Source organism: Pristiophorus japonicus, chromosome 23, assembly GCF_044704955.1.
Source record: "Pristiophorus japonicus isolate sPriJap1 chromosome 23, sPriJap1.hap1, whole genome shotgun sequence".
Lineage (NCBI taxonomy): Eukaryota > Metazoa > Chordata > Chondrichthyes > Pristiophoridae > Pristiophorus > Pristiophorus japonicus.
The window spans coordinates 49,398,157-49,416,052 of NC_091999.1; the positions used below are offsets into that span (position 1 = coordinate 49,398,157).

General features: G+C 47.3%; 1 protein-coding gene across 1 annotated transcript in view; it reads right to left on the reverse strand.

Moving 5' to 3' along the window:
- Positions 1 to 472: 472 nt before the first annotated feature.
- LOC139235370 (zinc finger protein 664-like) overlaps positions 473 to 17,896 on the reverse strand; it is a 36,801-nt gene continuing 19,377 nt past the window's right edge. Inside the window, exon 3 of the mRNA XM_070866513.1 lies at positions 473 to 1,761. Within this exon, the coding sequence (XP_070722614.1) occupies positions 1,122 to 1,421 (300 nt within the window). The 5' untranslated portion in view covers positions 1,422 to 1,761 and the 3' untranslated portion in view covers positions 473 to 1,121. The remainder of the gene's footprint in view (positions 1,762 to 17,896) is intronic.

Sequence of the window (17,896 nt, forward strand, 5' to 3'; positions counted from 1 at the left end):
TTCATTTGGTAGGGAAAAAAAAGCAAATTATTATTTAGATGTGGACGATTATAAAATGCTGTTATACAGAGAGATCTGGGGATTCTTGTATATGAAACTCAAAATGTTTGCATATAGGTACAGCAATAATCAGGAAGGCAAACTGAATGCTGGCCTTTATTGCAAAGGGGATGGAGTCTAAAAGTAAGGAAGTCCTGCTACAACTGTAAGATCACACCTGGGCTACTGAGCACAGTTTTGGTCTCGACTTGTCTCCACTCTCGTGCCGAGAGGATTGATACACCCAGATGGGAACAACAACATTTGGGTACACTGATTCCCCACCAATTCCCATTCCCCTTCTTTCTGGTGGATATGGAGGGGCCACTGTGTGTAATGAGCAAGGCATTAAGAATTGTCAGCAAGCTCATTCCAATTGGAGATTTTATTCAGTGGAAACTTTCACACACTATTGTAGATTTTGTACCAAAGATCAATTTAGGATTAAAGTAAAAGTTCATAATTTTATTGCAAACTAAATTTCTGTTGAGAATTGCTGAATTAAGGGGAAAGATAACCAACAGTGTTTCTTAAATGGACACTGCAGCCCCGAGAACACAATCAGCAATATATCCAGAATATTAAAGTCCAGCCCAGTTACAGGGTTATTAACATCAACAGAGACAAACCCCAACTGTCAGAATGAACATGGTTCAGTCGGGATGTGATTAACAACCTCAATAACAGCAGAATCCAACTCCTGCAGTCACTTGTGAACTCGCTCGTGTTTCAGCAGGGTGGATGACTGAGTGAATCCCCTTCCCGCACTCCGAGCAGGTGAACGGCCTCTCTCCAGTGTGAAATCGCTGGTGTGTCAGCATGTTGGATGACTGTGTGAATCCCTTCCCACATTCAGAGCATGTGAATGGCCTCTCCCCAGTGTGAACTCCCTGGTGTGTCAGCAGGTGGGATGAACAAGTGAATCCCTTCCCACACACAGAGCAAGTGAACGGCCTCTCCCCAGTGTGAATTCGCTGGTGTGTCAGCAGGATGGATGGCTGAGTGAATCCCTTCCCACACTCCGAGCAGGTGAACGGCCTCACCCCAGTGTGAACTCGCTGGTGTGTGAGCAGGTTGGATGATCAAGTGAATCCCTTCCCACACTCATAGCAGGTGAACGGCCTCTCCCCAGTGTGAACTCGCTGGTGTTTCAGCAGGTCAGATGATGCAGTGAATCCCTTCCCACACTCCGAGCAGGTGAACGGCCTCTCCCCAGTGTGAACTCGCTGGTGTTTCAGCAGGTCAGATGATGCAGTGAATCGCTTCCCACACTCAGAGAAGGTGAATGGCCTCTCCCCAGTGTGACTGTGTTGATGAATTTCCAGGACAGATGGTGATCTGAATCCCTTCCCACAGTCCATACATTTCCACGGTTTCTCCATTGTGCTTGTATCCGTGTGACTCACCAGGTTGGACGATCAGTTGAAGCCTCGCCCACACACACAACACGTTTACAGTTTCTCCCCGCTGTGAATGGTGCGATGGTTCTTCAGGCTGTGTAACTGGTTAAAGTTCTTTCCACAGGCAGTGCACTGGAACACGGTGCTTTTCCAGTCACACAGATATTTGAAATCTTTTCGCACAGACAGAACAGACAAACATTTCTCCTTCCATTTTCAAAGGCCGATGATATTCGGGTCCTGATGAATCGATTGACTCCATCAGATCTTGACACGATGTTTGGTTTGTCTTTCCTGTCTGAAAATCTCCCCTTCTAATACGCTGTAAAAGGAGATAACAAAACTCATCACTGTCAGTACAATACACAAATTCAGGATAGACACATCTAGTTTCCATTGAACATTCTTTCCTCTCTTGTTCTTCCAGAGATGTAAATCCCTGTCCCACACATTGTCCCTCCTGCAGCGCTGAATTCCAAACCAACACACATTTCTAGCCTGTTTCTCCTCCACTCCCAGTTTTCACCACCAATTCTGGTTGGGTTCAGTTCTGCAGTCACTGGTTCCCGTCCCTCTCCTCCCCTGAACGTTCTGACTGTGGCTGGGTTCAGGTCGACACTCACTGGTTCCCTACTTCCCCTGAAGATGCTGAGTCTGGCTGTGTTCAGTTCCGGACTCACTGGTTCCTCTACCTCTGCTCCACTGATGGTGCGGTCTCTGGTTAGGGTCATTTCTATAATCACTGGGTCCTCTCCGTCCCTCCCCTCTTTCCCCACCACTGAAGATGCTGACTCTGGCTGGGTTTAGTTCGACAGTCACTGGTTCCCCTCCCCTGAAGGTACTGACTCTGGCTGGGTTCAGTTCCAGACTCACTGGTTCCCCTCACCTGAAGGTGCTGACTCTGGCTGGGTTTAGTTCTACATTAACTAGTTCCCCTCACCTGAAGGTGCTGACTCTGGCTGGGTTTAGTTCTACACTCACTGGTTCCCCTCCCCTGAAGGTGCTGACTCTGGCTGGGTTCAGTTCTCCACTCACTGGTTCCCAACACCTGATGGTACTGATTCTGGCTGGGTTCAGTTCTACACACACTGGTTCCCCTCCCCTGAAGGTACTGACTCTGGCTGGGTTCAGTTCTGCACTCACTGGTTCCCCTCCCCTGAAGGTACTGACTCTGGCTGGGTTCAGTTCTACACTCACTGATTCCCCTCCCCTGAAGTTGCTGACTCTGGTTAGGATCAGTTCTACACTCACTGGTTCCCCTCCCCTGAAGGTACTGACTCTGACTGGGTTCAGTTCTACACTCACTGGTTCCCCTCCCCTGAAGGTGCTGACTCTGGCTTAGTTCAGTTCCAGACACTGACATCATTCACTTTGTTCCTGCACCAAGATGGCCACGCATGCGCTGTACTGCTCAGTAAATTAAATTGGCGGCGTGAACATGCCTTCCTGCACCAAGATGGTCGCCGTTAACCTGGGCCTGTGACCGGGAGAAAGCCCAAAAGCTGCAACCGCCGATATTCCGGTTATTATTCCGGGCTTGCGGCGAGCACCGATTGTTTATGAAGCCTCCCCAGCTCCCCGCTTGTCCATTACTCTGCTCCGTCCCGCTGAAAAGGACACTTCTTAGGAGCCTGTACAAAACGTGTCTCCTCCGCCATTACACGCACTGTGCATGCTCCAAACACAGCGAGGGCCCGCGCCTGAGCACTGAGCTCCTGTAGTCTGGGTGCGGCTCATTCTCCCCCCGGGGCATGCTGGGTACATATGACCATGAGAAATAGGAGCAGGAGTGGGCCACCCAGACCCCCGGGCCTGCTCCCCATTCAATAAGGTCATGGCTGGTCTGATCACAGACTCAGTTCCACTTCCCTGCCCACTCCCAAGAACCCTTTACTCCCTTATCGCTCAAAAATCTGGCTATCTCCACCTTAAATATATTCAATGACCCAGCCTCCACTGCTCTCTGGTGCAGAGAATTCCACAGATTTACAACCCTCTGAGAGAAGAAATTACTCCTCATCTCAATTTTAAATAGGTTGAAGAGAAAGATTGCATTTGTGACTAGAACACTATTTACTGTGATTGCATTGGGCACTGAACCATGTTCATTCTGGCAGCTCTTGTTTGTTTCTGGGTATCTTAATAACCTCTATACCTAAACATAAGAACATAAGAAATAGCAACAGGAGTAGGCCATACGGCCCCTCTAGCCTGCTCCGCCATTCAATAAGATCATGGCTGATCTGATCATGGACTCAGCTCCACTTCCCCGCCCGCTCCCCATGCCCCCATATTCCCATATCATTTAAGAAACTGTCTATTTCTGTCTTAAATTTATTCAATGGCCCAACTTCCACAGTTCTCTGAGGCAGTGAAGTCCATGGATTTACAATCCTCAGAGAAGAAATTGCTCCTCATCTCTCTTTTAAATGGGCGGCCCCTTATTCTAAGATCATGCACTCCAATTCTAGACTCCCCATTATCAGTGGAAACATCCTCTCTGCATCCACCTTATTAAGCCCCCTCATAATCTTATACGTTTTGATAAGATCACCTTTCATTCTTCTGAATTCCAGTCTGTAGAGGCCCAACCTACTTCATCGTTCCTCATAAGTCAAACCCCTCATGCCCAGAATCAAGCGAGTGAACCGTCTCTGAGCTGCCTCCAAAGCAAGTATATCCTTTCATAAATATGGAAACCAAAACTGCACGCAGTATTCCAGGTGTGGCCTCACATATAGCTGTAGCAAGATTTTCCTGCTTTTGTACCCTATCCCTTTTGCAATAAAGGCCAAGATACCATTGGCCTTCCTGATCACTTGCTGTACCTGCATACTATCCTGTTGCATTTCATGCACAAGTATCCCCAGGTCCTGCTGTACTGCAGTACTTTGCAATCTTTCGCCATTTAAATAATATGTTGCTCTTTGATTTTTTCTGCCAAAGTGCATGACCTCACACTTTCCAACATTATAGTCCATCTGCCAAATTTTTGCTCACTCACTTAGCCTGTCTATGTCCTTTTGCAGATTTGTTCAGTCCTCCTCACACATTGCTTTTCCTTCGATCTTTGTATCATCAGCAAACTTGGCTATGTTACACTCAGTCCCTTTTTCCAAGTTGTTAATACAGATTGTAAAGCTGGAGATTAATACCCTCTATAAATGTTGAATAAATTATCTTTGTTTCAAATACAGTTTGTTGAATATTTGATTCCTCCATGATCAGACGAGATTAATTGATGTTCTGTTACGGACTGTTCCCTTTTAGGGCTTTTTCTTAATCTAACTTATAGCACTTCTTATCTAGTTCGCTTTCTAGCATATCAAACTCCAAACTTGTTCCATTTGCATACATGAGTTGTGGTTGTAATAGACTTAACTGCAGTGTCCCACTTTAAACTCAGCTGAAATCTTTTGAACCACCCCTTTATTGAACTGTCTTGCATAATATTTGAAATCCGTTATTTTCTCGAACAGTTAACCTGTTTTTGAAACCAATTGAATATTAAAAACTCATCCACACATTTTGCACGTGATAGCCTGTGAAATATTCTGATATTTGTAATCATCATTACCACAAGCTCCGTTCCCTAGTGACCGACTCCATCCCTCTCCCCAACTTCTGTCTGAGCCTGAACCAGACTGTTCACAACCTTGGTGACATACTTAACCCTGAAATAAGTTTTTGACCACATACCACAAAATAACTAACAATGCCTATTTCCACCTCTGTAAAATCGCCCATCTCCGCTCATGCCTCAGCTCATCCACTGCTGAAGCCCTCATCCATGCCTTTTTTTACTTCTGGACTTGACTATTCCAATGCACTCCTCCCACATTCTGACCTACATAAACTAGTGTTGATCCAAAACTCGGCTGCCCATGTCCGAACTCGCACCAAGTCCAGCTCACCCATCACCCCTGTGCTCGCTGACCTACATTGGCTTCCAGTGAAGCAACGCCTTGATTTCAAAATTCCCGCTCACACTGCCTCCACAACATGCCCACGCCCGCCGCTCCCGCCCATGAGATATCAGTCTTTCTGAGTATCCCCCGATTATAATTGTTCAACCATTGGTGGCTTTTGTGGCTGTGCCTTCTGTTGCCCAGCCCTCAATTCTGGAACATCCAGCATAAACATTTCTGTCTAACCCCTGCTGTACCTGCCCTGGCAGTTTTTGATGGGATAGTGTAGAGCACATTTTTCTCTGTATCTACTCTGTGCTGTATCTTCGCTCAGAGTGTTTGACGGGACAGTGTAGAGTGATTTTTACTCAATATGTAACACGTGTTGTTCCTGACCTGGGTGTGTTTGATGGGAAAGTGTAGAGGGAGATTTACTCTGTATCTAACCTGTGCTTTATCTACCCTGGGAATGGTTAATGGGACAATGTAGAGGAATATTTACTTTGCATTATAACACTTTCTGTACCTGCCGTGGAGTGGCTGATAGGACAGTGTAGAGGGAATTTTCTCTGTATCTATCATTTGTGTACTTGCCCTGGGAATGTTTTCTGGGACAGTGTAGAGGGAATGTTACTCTGTTTGTACCCAGTGCTGTACGTGCCCAAGGAGTGTTTAATGGACAGTGTAGAGGGAGTTTTACTTTGTATCTAACCCGTGCTGTACCTGTGATGGGAGTGTTTGATAGATCAGTGTAGAGGGAACATTCCTCTGTATCTAACCTGTGTTGTACCTGCCCTGGGAATGTCTGGTTGAACATTATAGAGGGAGATCTCCTCAATATCTAATAAATGCTGTATCTGCCCTGGAATGCCTGGGATGTTAGAGGGAGATGTACTCTGTGTCTAACCTGTACTGTACTTGCCCTGGGAACTGTATAGCGGAAGCTTTGGTCTGTATTTAATCCATGTTGTACCTGCCCTGGGAGAGTTTGATGGGACAGTGTATTGGGATCCTTACTGTGTATCTACTCATATCCGTTATACCCCTTGGAGGACGAAATGTGCACTGTGACTCCGGGAGGAGCTCCTCAGCCGGAGTGACTGGAGTGCATCATCACCCCCAGCAACCAAATTTTAATTTGATTTAAGTTTACTGTCCAAAGTTTAATTGGTTTATTTTGTTGGTTATAGTGCCCCCCCACCCCCCCACCCTCCCGCCCCAGCTTTAATCAGGGGGCACTTGATTTACAGATCAAAAACAAAATAGTTGTGCTTTACCTGCCCTGGGATTTTTTTATTGGAACAGTGTAGAGGGAGAAATTACTCTGTAATTATCCCGTGCTGTTCCTGCCTGGAGTGTTTGTGGGACATGTACTCCATATGTGCTGTACCAGCCCTCGTCTGTTTGTTGCGACAATGTTGAGGGAGCTTTATTCTGGATATAACCCATGCTGTACCTGCCCTGGGACTGTTTAATGGGACCGTGTAGAGAGATTTACTCTCTGTTTAAACGGTGCTGTACTTCACCTGAGAGTATTTAATGTGGCAGAGTAGAGTAGCGGGAGCTCTACACACTGTATCTAACCCATGTATCACATCATGGGCCAACCCAACCTGCGAGAGAACATCTCCACAAGTTGGGGCTATAAAAAGAGATCGACCAATGGGCTCTAGGATATCGTGGGCCACCCCAACCTGCGAGACAACATCTCCACAGGTTGGGGCTATAAAAAGAGATCGACCAATGGGCTCTAGGATATCGTGGGCCACCCCAACCTGCGAGAGAACATCTCCACAGGTTGCGGCTATAAAAAGAGCAGGAGCGAGCCACTGCAGCTTCAGTGTGAGCTGACACAAATGTGTGACGGCTTCGAGGTAGATGACTGGGTGACATCATCAAGCCCCAGATTGCCATTTGGATTGCCATGAGCAGGAGCATCGGCAGGGCCCTGGTACAGCAGAGGAACATGGAAGGTTGTGCTGGACTTGTGACGAGTGATCGGGGCAGAGGAGTGATGAGGGAGCATGCCTGAGATTTGGTGAGTGATCGTGATGGAGGTTTAGCGAATGTTTGGTGCAGAGATGGGGCAGGAGATTGTGGCGGAGGTGCGGCGAGTGTTTTTTTGGAGGAGGAGTGGAAAGAGATCGTGGCGGAGGTGAAGCGAATGTTTGTGGTGGAGGAGTGGCGAGAGATCGTGGCGGAGGTGCAGCGAATGTTTGTGGTGGAGGAGTGGAAAGAGATCGTGGCGGAGGTGAAGTGAATGTTTGTGGTGGAGGAGTGGCGAGAGATCGTGGCGGAGGTGCAGCGAATGAGGGTACCGGGTGCAAAAGAGGCGAGAGCCCAGGGGCAGCACGGACCAGCCCACACTGTTATATTTGTGCACACTAGCTCCGTACAGCAAAACAGGTCTCCAGTAATCCAGATTAACCCTTCCCACTGGACCAATCCTAGCTCTGTCATGCCCGTGTCGTGGCTGGTGTGCAACGGTCACCACACGTTAAAAAAAACCCATCGGCATCTTCCACCTCCTCAATTGGAGGTCAGGACTGGAACATTGGGTCCTTCATTGAAACATCTGTGAACTCATGTGGAAGCAAATCATCCTCGTTCGAGGGGCCAGCTATGATCATCTAACCCGTGCTTTACCTGCCCTGGGCTTGTTCAGAACAGTGTAGAGGGAGCTTTATTCTGTATCTATCACATGCTGTAGTTTCCTCTGGCACTGACTCTCAATGGGGTACAGTTCCTTTGGCACAGCTTTACTGTATATTTAATTCGTGCTGTACCTATCCTGGGAGTATTTGATAGGATAGTGTAGAGTGAGCTTTATTCATTATCTAACCAATGCAGTATCCACTCTGGAATGCATGGGACAGGTTGAAGGAGATATACTCCATATCTCACCTTGGAATGTCTAGTGGGATAGTGTTGAGGAAGCTTTACTCTGTATCTAAGCAAGGCAAGCCTATCCTTCCTGAGAGAAGGAGACCAAAACAGTGCATAGGACTCCAGGTGTGGTAAGGGAGTGAATGGTTCTGGGGAGCGGGCAGGGAAGTGGAGCTGAGTCTGTGATCAGACCAGCCATGACCTTATTGAATGGGGAGAAGGCTCAGGGGTCCGTGTGGCCCACTCTTGCTCCTATTTCTCATGGTCTTATGTACCCAGCGTGCCCCACGGGGGAGAATGTGCTGCACCCAGACTATAGGAGCGCAGTGAGCATGCGCTGTGCGTGTAATGGCGGTGGCGACACATTTTGTACAGGCTCCTCAGAAGTGTCCTTTTCAGCGGGACAGAGCGGAGAAATGGACCAGCGGGGAGCCGGGGAGGCTTCATAAAAAAACGATGCCCGCTGCAAGCCCGGAATAATAACCGGAATATCGGCGGTTGCAGTTTCGAGGCTTTCTCCCGGTCACAGGCTCAGGCTAACAGTGGCCATCTTCATTCAGGAAGGCAGGCTCAGCGCTCCGCTATTTTGATTCAGTGAGTAGCAGAGCGCATGTGTGGCCATCTTGGTGCAGGAACAAAGTGAATGATGTCAATGTCTGGAACTGAACCCACCCAGAGTCAGTACCTTCAGGGGAGGGGAACCAGTGAGTGCAGAACTGAACCCAGCCAGAGTCAGTACCTTCAGGGGAGGGGAACCAGTGAGTGTAGAACTGAACCCAGCCAGAGTCAGTACCTTCAGGGGAGGGGAACCAGTGAGTGCAGAACTGAACCCAGCCAGAGTCAGCACCTTCAGGGGAGGGGAACCAGTGAGTGTAGAACTGAACCCAGCCAGAGTCAGTACCTTCAGGGGAGGGGAACCAGTGAGTGTAGAACTGAACCCAGCCAGAGTCAGTACCTTCAGGGGAGGGGAACCAGTGAGTGTAGAACTGAAACCAGCCAGAGTCAACACCTTCAGGGGGGGGGGGAATCCAGTGAGTGTAGAACTGAACCCAGCCAGAGTCAGTACCTTCAGGGGAGGCGGGGGGAAGAGAGAGGGGATAAAAGTTCACTGGTTTGGGGGTAATATATTAGCATGGATGGAGGATTGGCTAACTGACAGAAAACAGAGAGTCAGGATAAATGGTTGTTTCTCGAGTTGACAATCAGTAACTAGTGGGGTGCCGCAGGGATCAGTGCTGAGACTCCAACTATTTACAATCCATATTAATGACTTGGAAGAAGGGACCGAGTGTAACAAAGCCAAGTTTGCTGATGATACAAAGATGGGAGGAAAAGCAATGTGTGAGGCAGGGACACAAAACCTGCAAAAGGACACAGACAGGCTGAGTGAGTGAGCATAAATTTGGCAGATGGAGTATAATTTTGGAAAGTGTGAGGTCAGGCACTTTGGCAGAAAAAAATTAAACAGCAAGTTATTGTTTAAATGTTGAAAGATTGCAAAGTGCTGCAGTACAGCAAGACCTGAGGGGACTTGTGCATGAAACACAAAAGGATAGTATGCAGGTGCAGTAAGTGATCAGGAAGGCCAATGGAATCTTGGCCTTTATTCCAAATGGGATGGAGTATAAAAGCAGGGCAGTCTTGCTACAGTTGTACAGGGTATTGGTGAGGCCACACCTGGAATACTGCGTGCAGTTTTGGTTTCCATATTTATGAAAGAATATACTTGCTTTGGAGACAGTTCAGAGAATTGTCACAAGGTTAATTCCAGGGATGAGATAGACAGGACAGAGAGAGGTTGTTTCCACTTTGCAGGGAGACTCGAACTTGGGGGCACAGCCTCAAAATATGGGGGAGCCAATTTAAAACCAAGTTGAGAAGGAATTTCTTCTCCCAGAGGTTTGTGAAACTGTGGAATTCTCTGCCCAAGGAAGCAGCTGAGGCTAGCTCATTGAATATATTCAAATCACAGATAGATAGATTTTTAACCAATAAGGGAATTAAGGGTTATGGGGAGCGGGCGGGTAAGTGGAGCTGAGTCCACGGCCAGATCAGCCTTGATCTTGCTGAGTGGCGGAGCAGGCTCGAGAGCCTAGATGGCCTGCTCCTGTTCCTAATTCTTATGTTTTTATAATTCTTATGTTCTTATGTTCTTATTAATGTTGGGGAAGTCCAGAACCAGGGGTCACAGTCTGGGGATAAGGAATAAGCCATTTAGGACCGAGATGAGGAGAGACTTCTTCACCCAGAGAGTGGTGAACCTGTGGAATTCCCTGCCACAGAAAGTTGTTGAGGCCAATTCACTAAATATATTCAAAAAGGAGTTAGATGTCGTCCTTACTACTAGGGGGATCAAGGGGTATGGCGAGAAAGCAGGAATGGGGTACAGAAGTGGCATGTTCAGCCATGAACTCATTGAATGGCGGTGCAGGCTCGAAGGGCCGAATGGCCTACTCCTGCACCTATTTTCTTTGTTTCTATGTATCTATGAGGGGGTTGACTTATGAGAAAAGGTTGGGGTTGGGCCTCTACTCATTGGAATTCAGAAGTATAAGGGGTGATCTTAACGAAATGTGTAAGATTATGAGGGGGCTTGACAAGGTGGATGCAGAGAGGAATTTCCACTGTTAATGGGGAGACGAGAACTATGGGGCATAATCTAAGAATAACGGGCCGCCCACTTAAAAGAAGAAATTTCTTCTTGGAGAGTTGTGGATCTGTGGAATTCACTGCCTCGGAGAGCTGTGCAATCCGGGACATTTAATAAATTTAAGACATAAATAGACAGATTCATAAACGATAAGGGAATAAGTGGTTATGGGGACTGGACCTGAGTCCATGATCGGATCAGCGATGATGGTATTAAATGGAGGAGCAGGCTCGAGGGGCCGGATGGGCTACAGCTGCTCCTATTTCTTATGTTAACCAGTGAGCGCAGAACTGAAACCAGACAGATTCAGCATCTTCATTGGATGAGAGGGGAGCCAGTGAGTGTAGAACAGATTCCAGCCACATTCAGCACCTTAAGGGGAGGGGACCAGTGATTGTAGAATTTGTTCCAGCCAGAGCCAACACTTTTAGGGGAGGAGAGGGAGGGGATCCAGTGAGTGTGGAACTGAACCCAGACAGAGTCAGCACCTTCAGGGGAGGGGAACCAGTGAGTGTAGAACTGAACCCAGACAGAGTCAGCACCTTCAGGGGAGGGGAACCAGTGAGTGTAGAACTGAACCCAGCCACAGTCAGCACCTTCAGGGGAGGGGAACCAGTCAGTGTGGAACTGAACCCAGCCAGAGTCAGCACCTTCAGGGGAGGGGAACCAGACAGTGTAGAACTGAACAAAGCCAGAGTCAGCACCTTAAGGGGAGGGCCAGAGGGCAACCAGTGATTGTCGATGAAGTAGGATTTTAGAATCTCACTGTCGAAAGACCCTGGCAATAGTCAATGTAGGTCAGAAGCAAACCCGGTTGCCCCAGCAACAGGAGGATGGAGCTGTAATAATAAAGTACATCGCATACACTGTTCCAAGAAATCGCATAGGACAGGATGTTCGGCTGCGAGAATGTAAACCACAGTCGGCTGAGACTGCGAGATGTGCACTTCTCTGTAAATGTCACAAACATTGTGGTTGAGATGTACAAACCACACAATTTGAGCAAAGTTGTATCAATGCACTGTCAACACCATGTTTTAGATGCAATGTTAAATGTCATGAAACTTTGCGTCGGGCCGAGCAGGTGTGTCTCTGATCAAAATAGGTCAATGTCGCTGTAAAACTGAACCCAGCCAGAGTCAGTACCTTCAGGGGAGGTGAACCAATGAGTGTAAAACTGAACCCAGCCAGAGTCAGCACCTTCAGGGGAGGGGAACCAGTGAGTGTAGAACTGAACCCAGCCAGAGTCAGCACCTTCAGGGGAGGGGAGAAATGGTAGGAAGGGGAAGCATGGAGTATAGAACTGAACACATCCACAGAAGGTACCTTCAGGTTCACTCCCTGGTTCCTCTCCTGTCTGGTGTAGAAATCCCCTCGGCACAGGAATGGAGACAAGTCCAGACCAAAACTGTGCGCAGTACTCCAGCTGTAGTCTTACCAATAACCTGTACAGTTGTAGCAGGACTTCGACTTTTATACTCCGTCCCCTTGCAATAAAGGCCAGAATTCCATTTGCCTTCCTGATTACTTGCTGTACCTGTATACTAACTTTTTGAGTTTCATGTACAAGAACCCCCAGATCCCTCTGTGTAACAGTATTTTGTAATCATCCATTTAAATAATAATTTGCTGTATTATTTTTCCTACCAAAAGGAGATAACCTGATATTTTACCACATTGTCGTCCATCTGCCAGATTTTTGCCCACTCATTGAGCCTGTCTATATCCCTTTGTAGATTCTTTGCGTTCTCCTCACAACTTGCTTTCCCACCTATCTTTGTATCATCAGCGAATTTGGTTGCGTTACACTCGGTCCCTTCATCCAAGTCATTATCAATTATAAATAGTTGAGGTCCCAGCACTGATCCCTGTGGCACCCCACTAGTTACAGTTTGCCAAACTGAAAATGACCCATTTATCCCGACTCTGTTTTGTGTGTTACCCAATCCTCGATCCATGCTGATGTATTACTGACAACCCCGTGAGCTCTTAGCCTGTGCAGTAACCTTATCGAATACTTTCTGGAAATCCAAATATACATCATCAACGGGTTGTCCTTTATCCACTCCGCTCGTTACATCTTGAAACAACTCCAGCAAATTTGTCAAACATGATTTCCCTTTCATAAAACCATGCTGACTCTGCTTGAGTGCAATATGATTTTCTAAATGTCCTGCTTCTACTTCCTAAATGATGGACTCCAGTATTTTCCCATTGATAGATGGTAGGCTAACTGGTCTATAGTTTCCTGCTTTCTGTGTCCCTCCTTTCTTAAATAGGGATGTTACATTTGCAGTTTTCCAGTCCACTGGGACCTCTCCAGAATTCAGGGAATTTTGGTAGATTACAACCAGTGCATCCACTATCTCTGCAGCCACTTCTCTTAAGACCCTGGGATGCATGTCATCAGGTCCAGGAGACTTGTCCACCTTTAATCCCATTAGTTTGCTGAGTACTTTATCTCCAGTGATAGTGATTCTTTTGAGGTCCCCAACCCCCACAATAACTCCTTTAACAACTATTGGGATGTTTTTAGTGTCTACTGTGAAGACCGATAGAAAATATCTGTTCAAAGTCTCTTCCATTTCCGTCTTTCCCATAATCAATTCTCCAGTCCCATCTTCTAAGGGACCAACGTTTACTTTAGCTACTCGTTTCTTTTTTTACATACCTGTAGAAGCTCTTACTGTCTTTTTATATTTCTTACTAGTTTGATCTCGTATGCTATCATCTCTGTCTTTCTTATTATTAGTCCTCCTTCGCTGGTTTGTAAACATTTCTCAATCCTCTGGCCTACCACTGTCCTTCTCAACATTGTATGCTTTTTTTCCAATTTGATACCATCCTTTACTTCCTTACTTCGCCAGGGATGGTTCATCCTTCTCTTAGCATCTTTGTTTCTCTGCTGAGATTATGAAATATCTCCTTAAATGTTTCACAATGCATTTCTACAGTCTTACCCTTGAACATATTTTCCCAGTCCACTTGGTGTCAGTGACAAGGATTGGTTTATATCACATGGGAGGAGATTGGTGTCAATGACTGTGGGGTTAATTCAACCTTCTTTGACACTGTCAACCGTGAGGGATTATGGGGTGTACTTTTCAAATTCGGCTGTCCTCAAAATTTGTCACCATCCTCCACTTGCTTGGTGATAACATGCAAGCTGTGATCCTGAGCAATGGATCCACCACAGACCCAATTCATGTACGGACCGGGGTGAAGCAAGGCTGTGTCACTGCACCCACGCTCTTCTCCATTTTCCTTGCTGCATTGCTACATCTCACCGTCAGTAAGTTTCCCGCTGGAGTGGAGATAATCTACAGAATAAATGGGAAACTGTTCAACCTCCATCACCTTCAGACCAGATCCAAGGTCGTGCCATCCTGTGTCATCGAATTACAATATGCAGATGATGCTTGTGTCTGCGCTCACTCAGAGGATGAGCTCCAAACCATCGTCAACACGTTCACCGTAGTGTCTGAGAGCATAGGCCTTACACTAAACATCTCTGTAAAAGAAAGGTGCTCTATCAACCTATCCCCACCACACAGCACTGCCCTTCACCCCCACCCCACCCCGGATGATCAAAATCCATGATGAGGCCTTTGGCAAAATTGTCCATTTTGCATACCTCGGGAGCCTACTGTCAACAAGGGCACATATCAATGACTAGGGCCAACACCACCTTCCGTGTGCCAGTACAGCCTTTGGTCGCCTAAGGCATAGAGTGTTTGAAGACCAGAACCGTAAAACCGGCACAAAGCTCATGGTCTACCGAGCAGTAGTGATACCTGCCCTCAGACACACTTCTCAGAGATGGACTATGTACAGCAGGCACATCAAAGCACTGGAGAAATAACATCAACGCTGCCTCCGGAAGATCCTACTAATCCATTGGCAGGATAGACGCACCAACGTCTGTTCTCTCACAGACCAACATCCTCAGCATTGAAGCATTGACCTCACTCGATCAGCTACGATGGATGGGACACATCGTCCACATGCCCGATACGAGACTCCCAAAGCAAGCACTCTACTTGGAGCTTCAACATGGCAAGCGAGCCCGGGGGGGCCGAGGAAACGCTTCCTTGAAGTTCAACATCCCCACCGACACCTGGGAATCCCTGGCACAAGATCGCTCAAAGAATAATCCGTGAGGGCGTCGAACACTTCGAGTCTCTCCACCTGGAGCAAGCGGAGACCAAGTGCTTACGGCGGAAGGAGCACACGACAACCCAAGCACTTCAACAAACCGGCACTTCAACCAACGTACTTTCAACCACCGTCTGTCCAACCTGCGACAGAGACTGTAGCTCACGCATTGGACCTAACAGACATCTGAGACCTCATTTGTAATGTGGAAGCAAGTCATCCTCGACTCCAAGGGACTGCCTATGATGTTGGTTGGTTTATATCAGACAGGAGGAGATTGGTGTCAGTGACTGTGGGGTGGGTTTATATCAGACAGGAGGGGATTGGTGACATGGAATCATAGCAGTTTACAACACAGAAGGAAGCCATTTGGCCTAGTGTGTCTGAAAAAGAGCTATCCAGCCTAATCCCACTTTCCAGCTCTTAGTTCATAGCCTTGTAGGTTACGGCACTTCCAGTGCATATACAAGTACTTCGGTAAATGCGATGAGGGTTTCTGCCTCTACTTTCAGGCAGCAAGTTCGAGACTCTGGAGGTTATGCTCGGACTGTGTAAAACACTAGTTAGACCACAGCTAGAGTATTCGCACAGTTCTGGTCACCACAGTGCAGGAAATATGTCTTTGCACTGGAGAGGGTACAGATGAGATTTACAAGGATGTTGCCTGGACTGAAGAATTTTAGCTGAAGAATTTTAGATGGGGTGGTGTTATTTTCTTTGGAATAGAGGCTGAGGATAGAATTGCGTACAAAATTATGGAGGGTCCCAGATGGAGTGGATAGGAAGGACATAAGAACATAAGGACAAATAAATAGGAGTAGGCCATCGGACCCCTCGAGCCCACTCCGCCGTTCAATAAGATCATGGCTGATCTGATCTTGGTCCCAACTCCACTTTCCTGCACTCTCGCATAAACCGTTGACTTCTTTATCTATCAAAAATCTGTCTATCTCCACCTTAAATATGTTCAATGACCCAGCCTCCACAGTTCTCTGGGGCAGAGAATTCCAAAGATTCACGACCCTCTGCGAGAGAAATTCTTCCTCATTTCCATTTTAAATGGACAACCCCTTATTCTGAAACTATGCACCCTAGTTCTAGTTTCCCTCTTGAGGGGAAACATCCTCTCTGCATCAAACCTGTCAAGCCTCCTCAGCATCTTATACATTTCAATATCACCTCTCAGTCTTCAAAACTCCAATGAGTACAGGCTCAACCTATCTTCATATGACAACCCCTTCACCTCAGGAATCAACCTTGTGAACCTTCTCTGAACTGACCTATTTCCCTTCGCAGAGAGGTCAATAACCAGGGGGCACAGATTTAAAGTAATTGGTAGAAGGATTAGAGGGGAGTTGAGCAGAAACTTTTCACCCAGAGGGTGATGGGGGTCTGGAACTCACTGCCTGAAAGGGTGGTAGAGGCAGAAACCCTCACCACATTTGAAACATACTTGGATATGCACTGGAAGTGTCATAACCCAAGGCTGTGGAGCAAGAGCTGGAAAGTGGGATTAGGCTGGATAGCTCTTTTTCAACCGGTACAGACACAGTGGGCCGAATGGCCTCCTTCTGTGCTGTAAATGTCTATGATTCTGTGGTAGTTGAAATCCCCGACTATTGCTGCCCTATTGGTTTTGGACTTCTCAGAAACCTTCCTCCATATTTGCTTTTCTATCTCCCTCTGACTGTTTATAGTACACTCCCAACATTGTGATTGCCCCGTTTTTGTTCATCAGTTCAACACATATAGCCTCATTTGATGATCCTTCCAACATCTCATCCCTCCTCACTGCTGTAACAACACCTCAGCATATCTGCCTTATCCCCTAGACTTCTTGCATTGAAGTATATACCATTAAGCGCGGCCAAACTCCTTCGTTGTCGATTTTCTAGCCTTTGTTTCCTCTGACTTACAAATTCATTTACGAATTTTCTGCTCCCATTACCAAGCTTTACTTCTCTCCCTCGTGAATCTACGCTCAGGTTCCCATCCCCCTGCCAAGCAAGTTTAAACCCTCCCCAACAGCATTAGCAAAACCCCAGGAGGATAATGGTAGGGGCCCTGGTGAGGTGTGACCTTATCCGGCTTGTACAGTCCCCAGCCCCTCAGGAATCTGTCTGTTCACCCTCGCCCCTCAGAATGTCCTGCAGCCTCTCGATGATATCCTTGACCCTGGCACCAGGAAGACAACCGACCATCCTGGAGTTATGTCAGTGACCGCAGAAAGACCTGTCTGTTCCTGTAACTATTGAAACCCCTTTCAATATTGCCGACCTGACCTTGCCCTTCCCCCCGTTCCATACAGTTGAGCCACCCATGATGCCTTGGACTTGGCTCTGGCTGTACTCCCTGAGGAACCACCAGTGCAGAGAGTGAGATGCACTGAGAGGTGTCCTGCACTACCTGCCTGGTCCTCCATGTCTGTCTGGGCAGTCACCCATTCCCTCTCTGACTGCACACTCTTATGCTGCGAGGTGACGACCCCCTGAAAGGTGCTATCCACGTAGCTCTCAGCCTCGCGGATGCAGTGACAATCGCTGCTGCTCAAGCTCCGAAACCCAGAGATCGAGCTCCTCCAGATGACGACATTTATTGCACACGTACTTGACCAGGACACGAGAAGCGTGGTTGTTCCACAATGACAGGGTTTCATCTGTTTAAACAAAAAACAACTCCACTGTTATTCCCTGAAATAATCCCCGCTGCCCGGCCTGAATGAATCCATGTCATTCCCAAACGCTGCAATGTTTGCTCCAACTCACAGGGTTCCATCTCTTTAAATGCATGCCTCCCCCAGCCAAAGTGCCTTGCCCAGTCCCAGTACATGCCTCCCCCAGTCCTGTTTCTCAGCACCA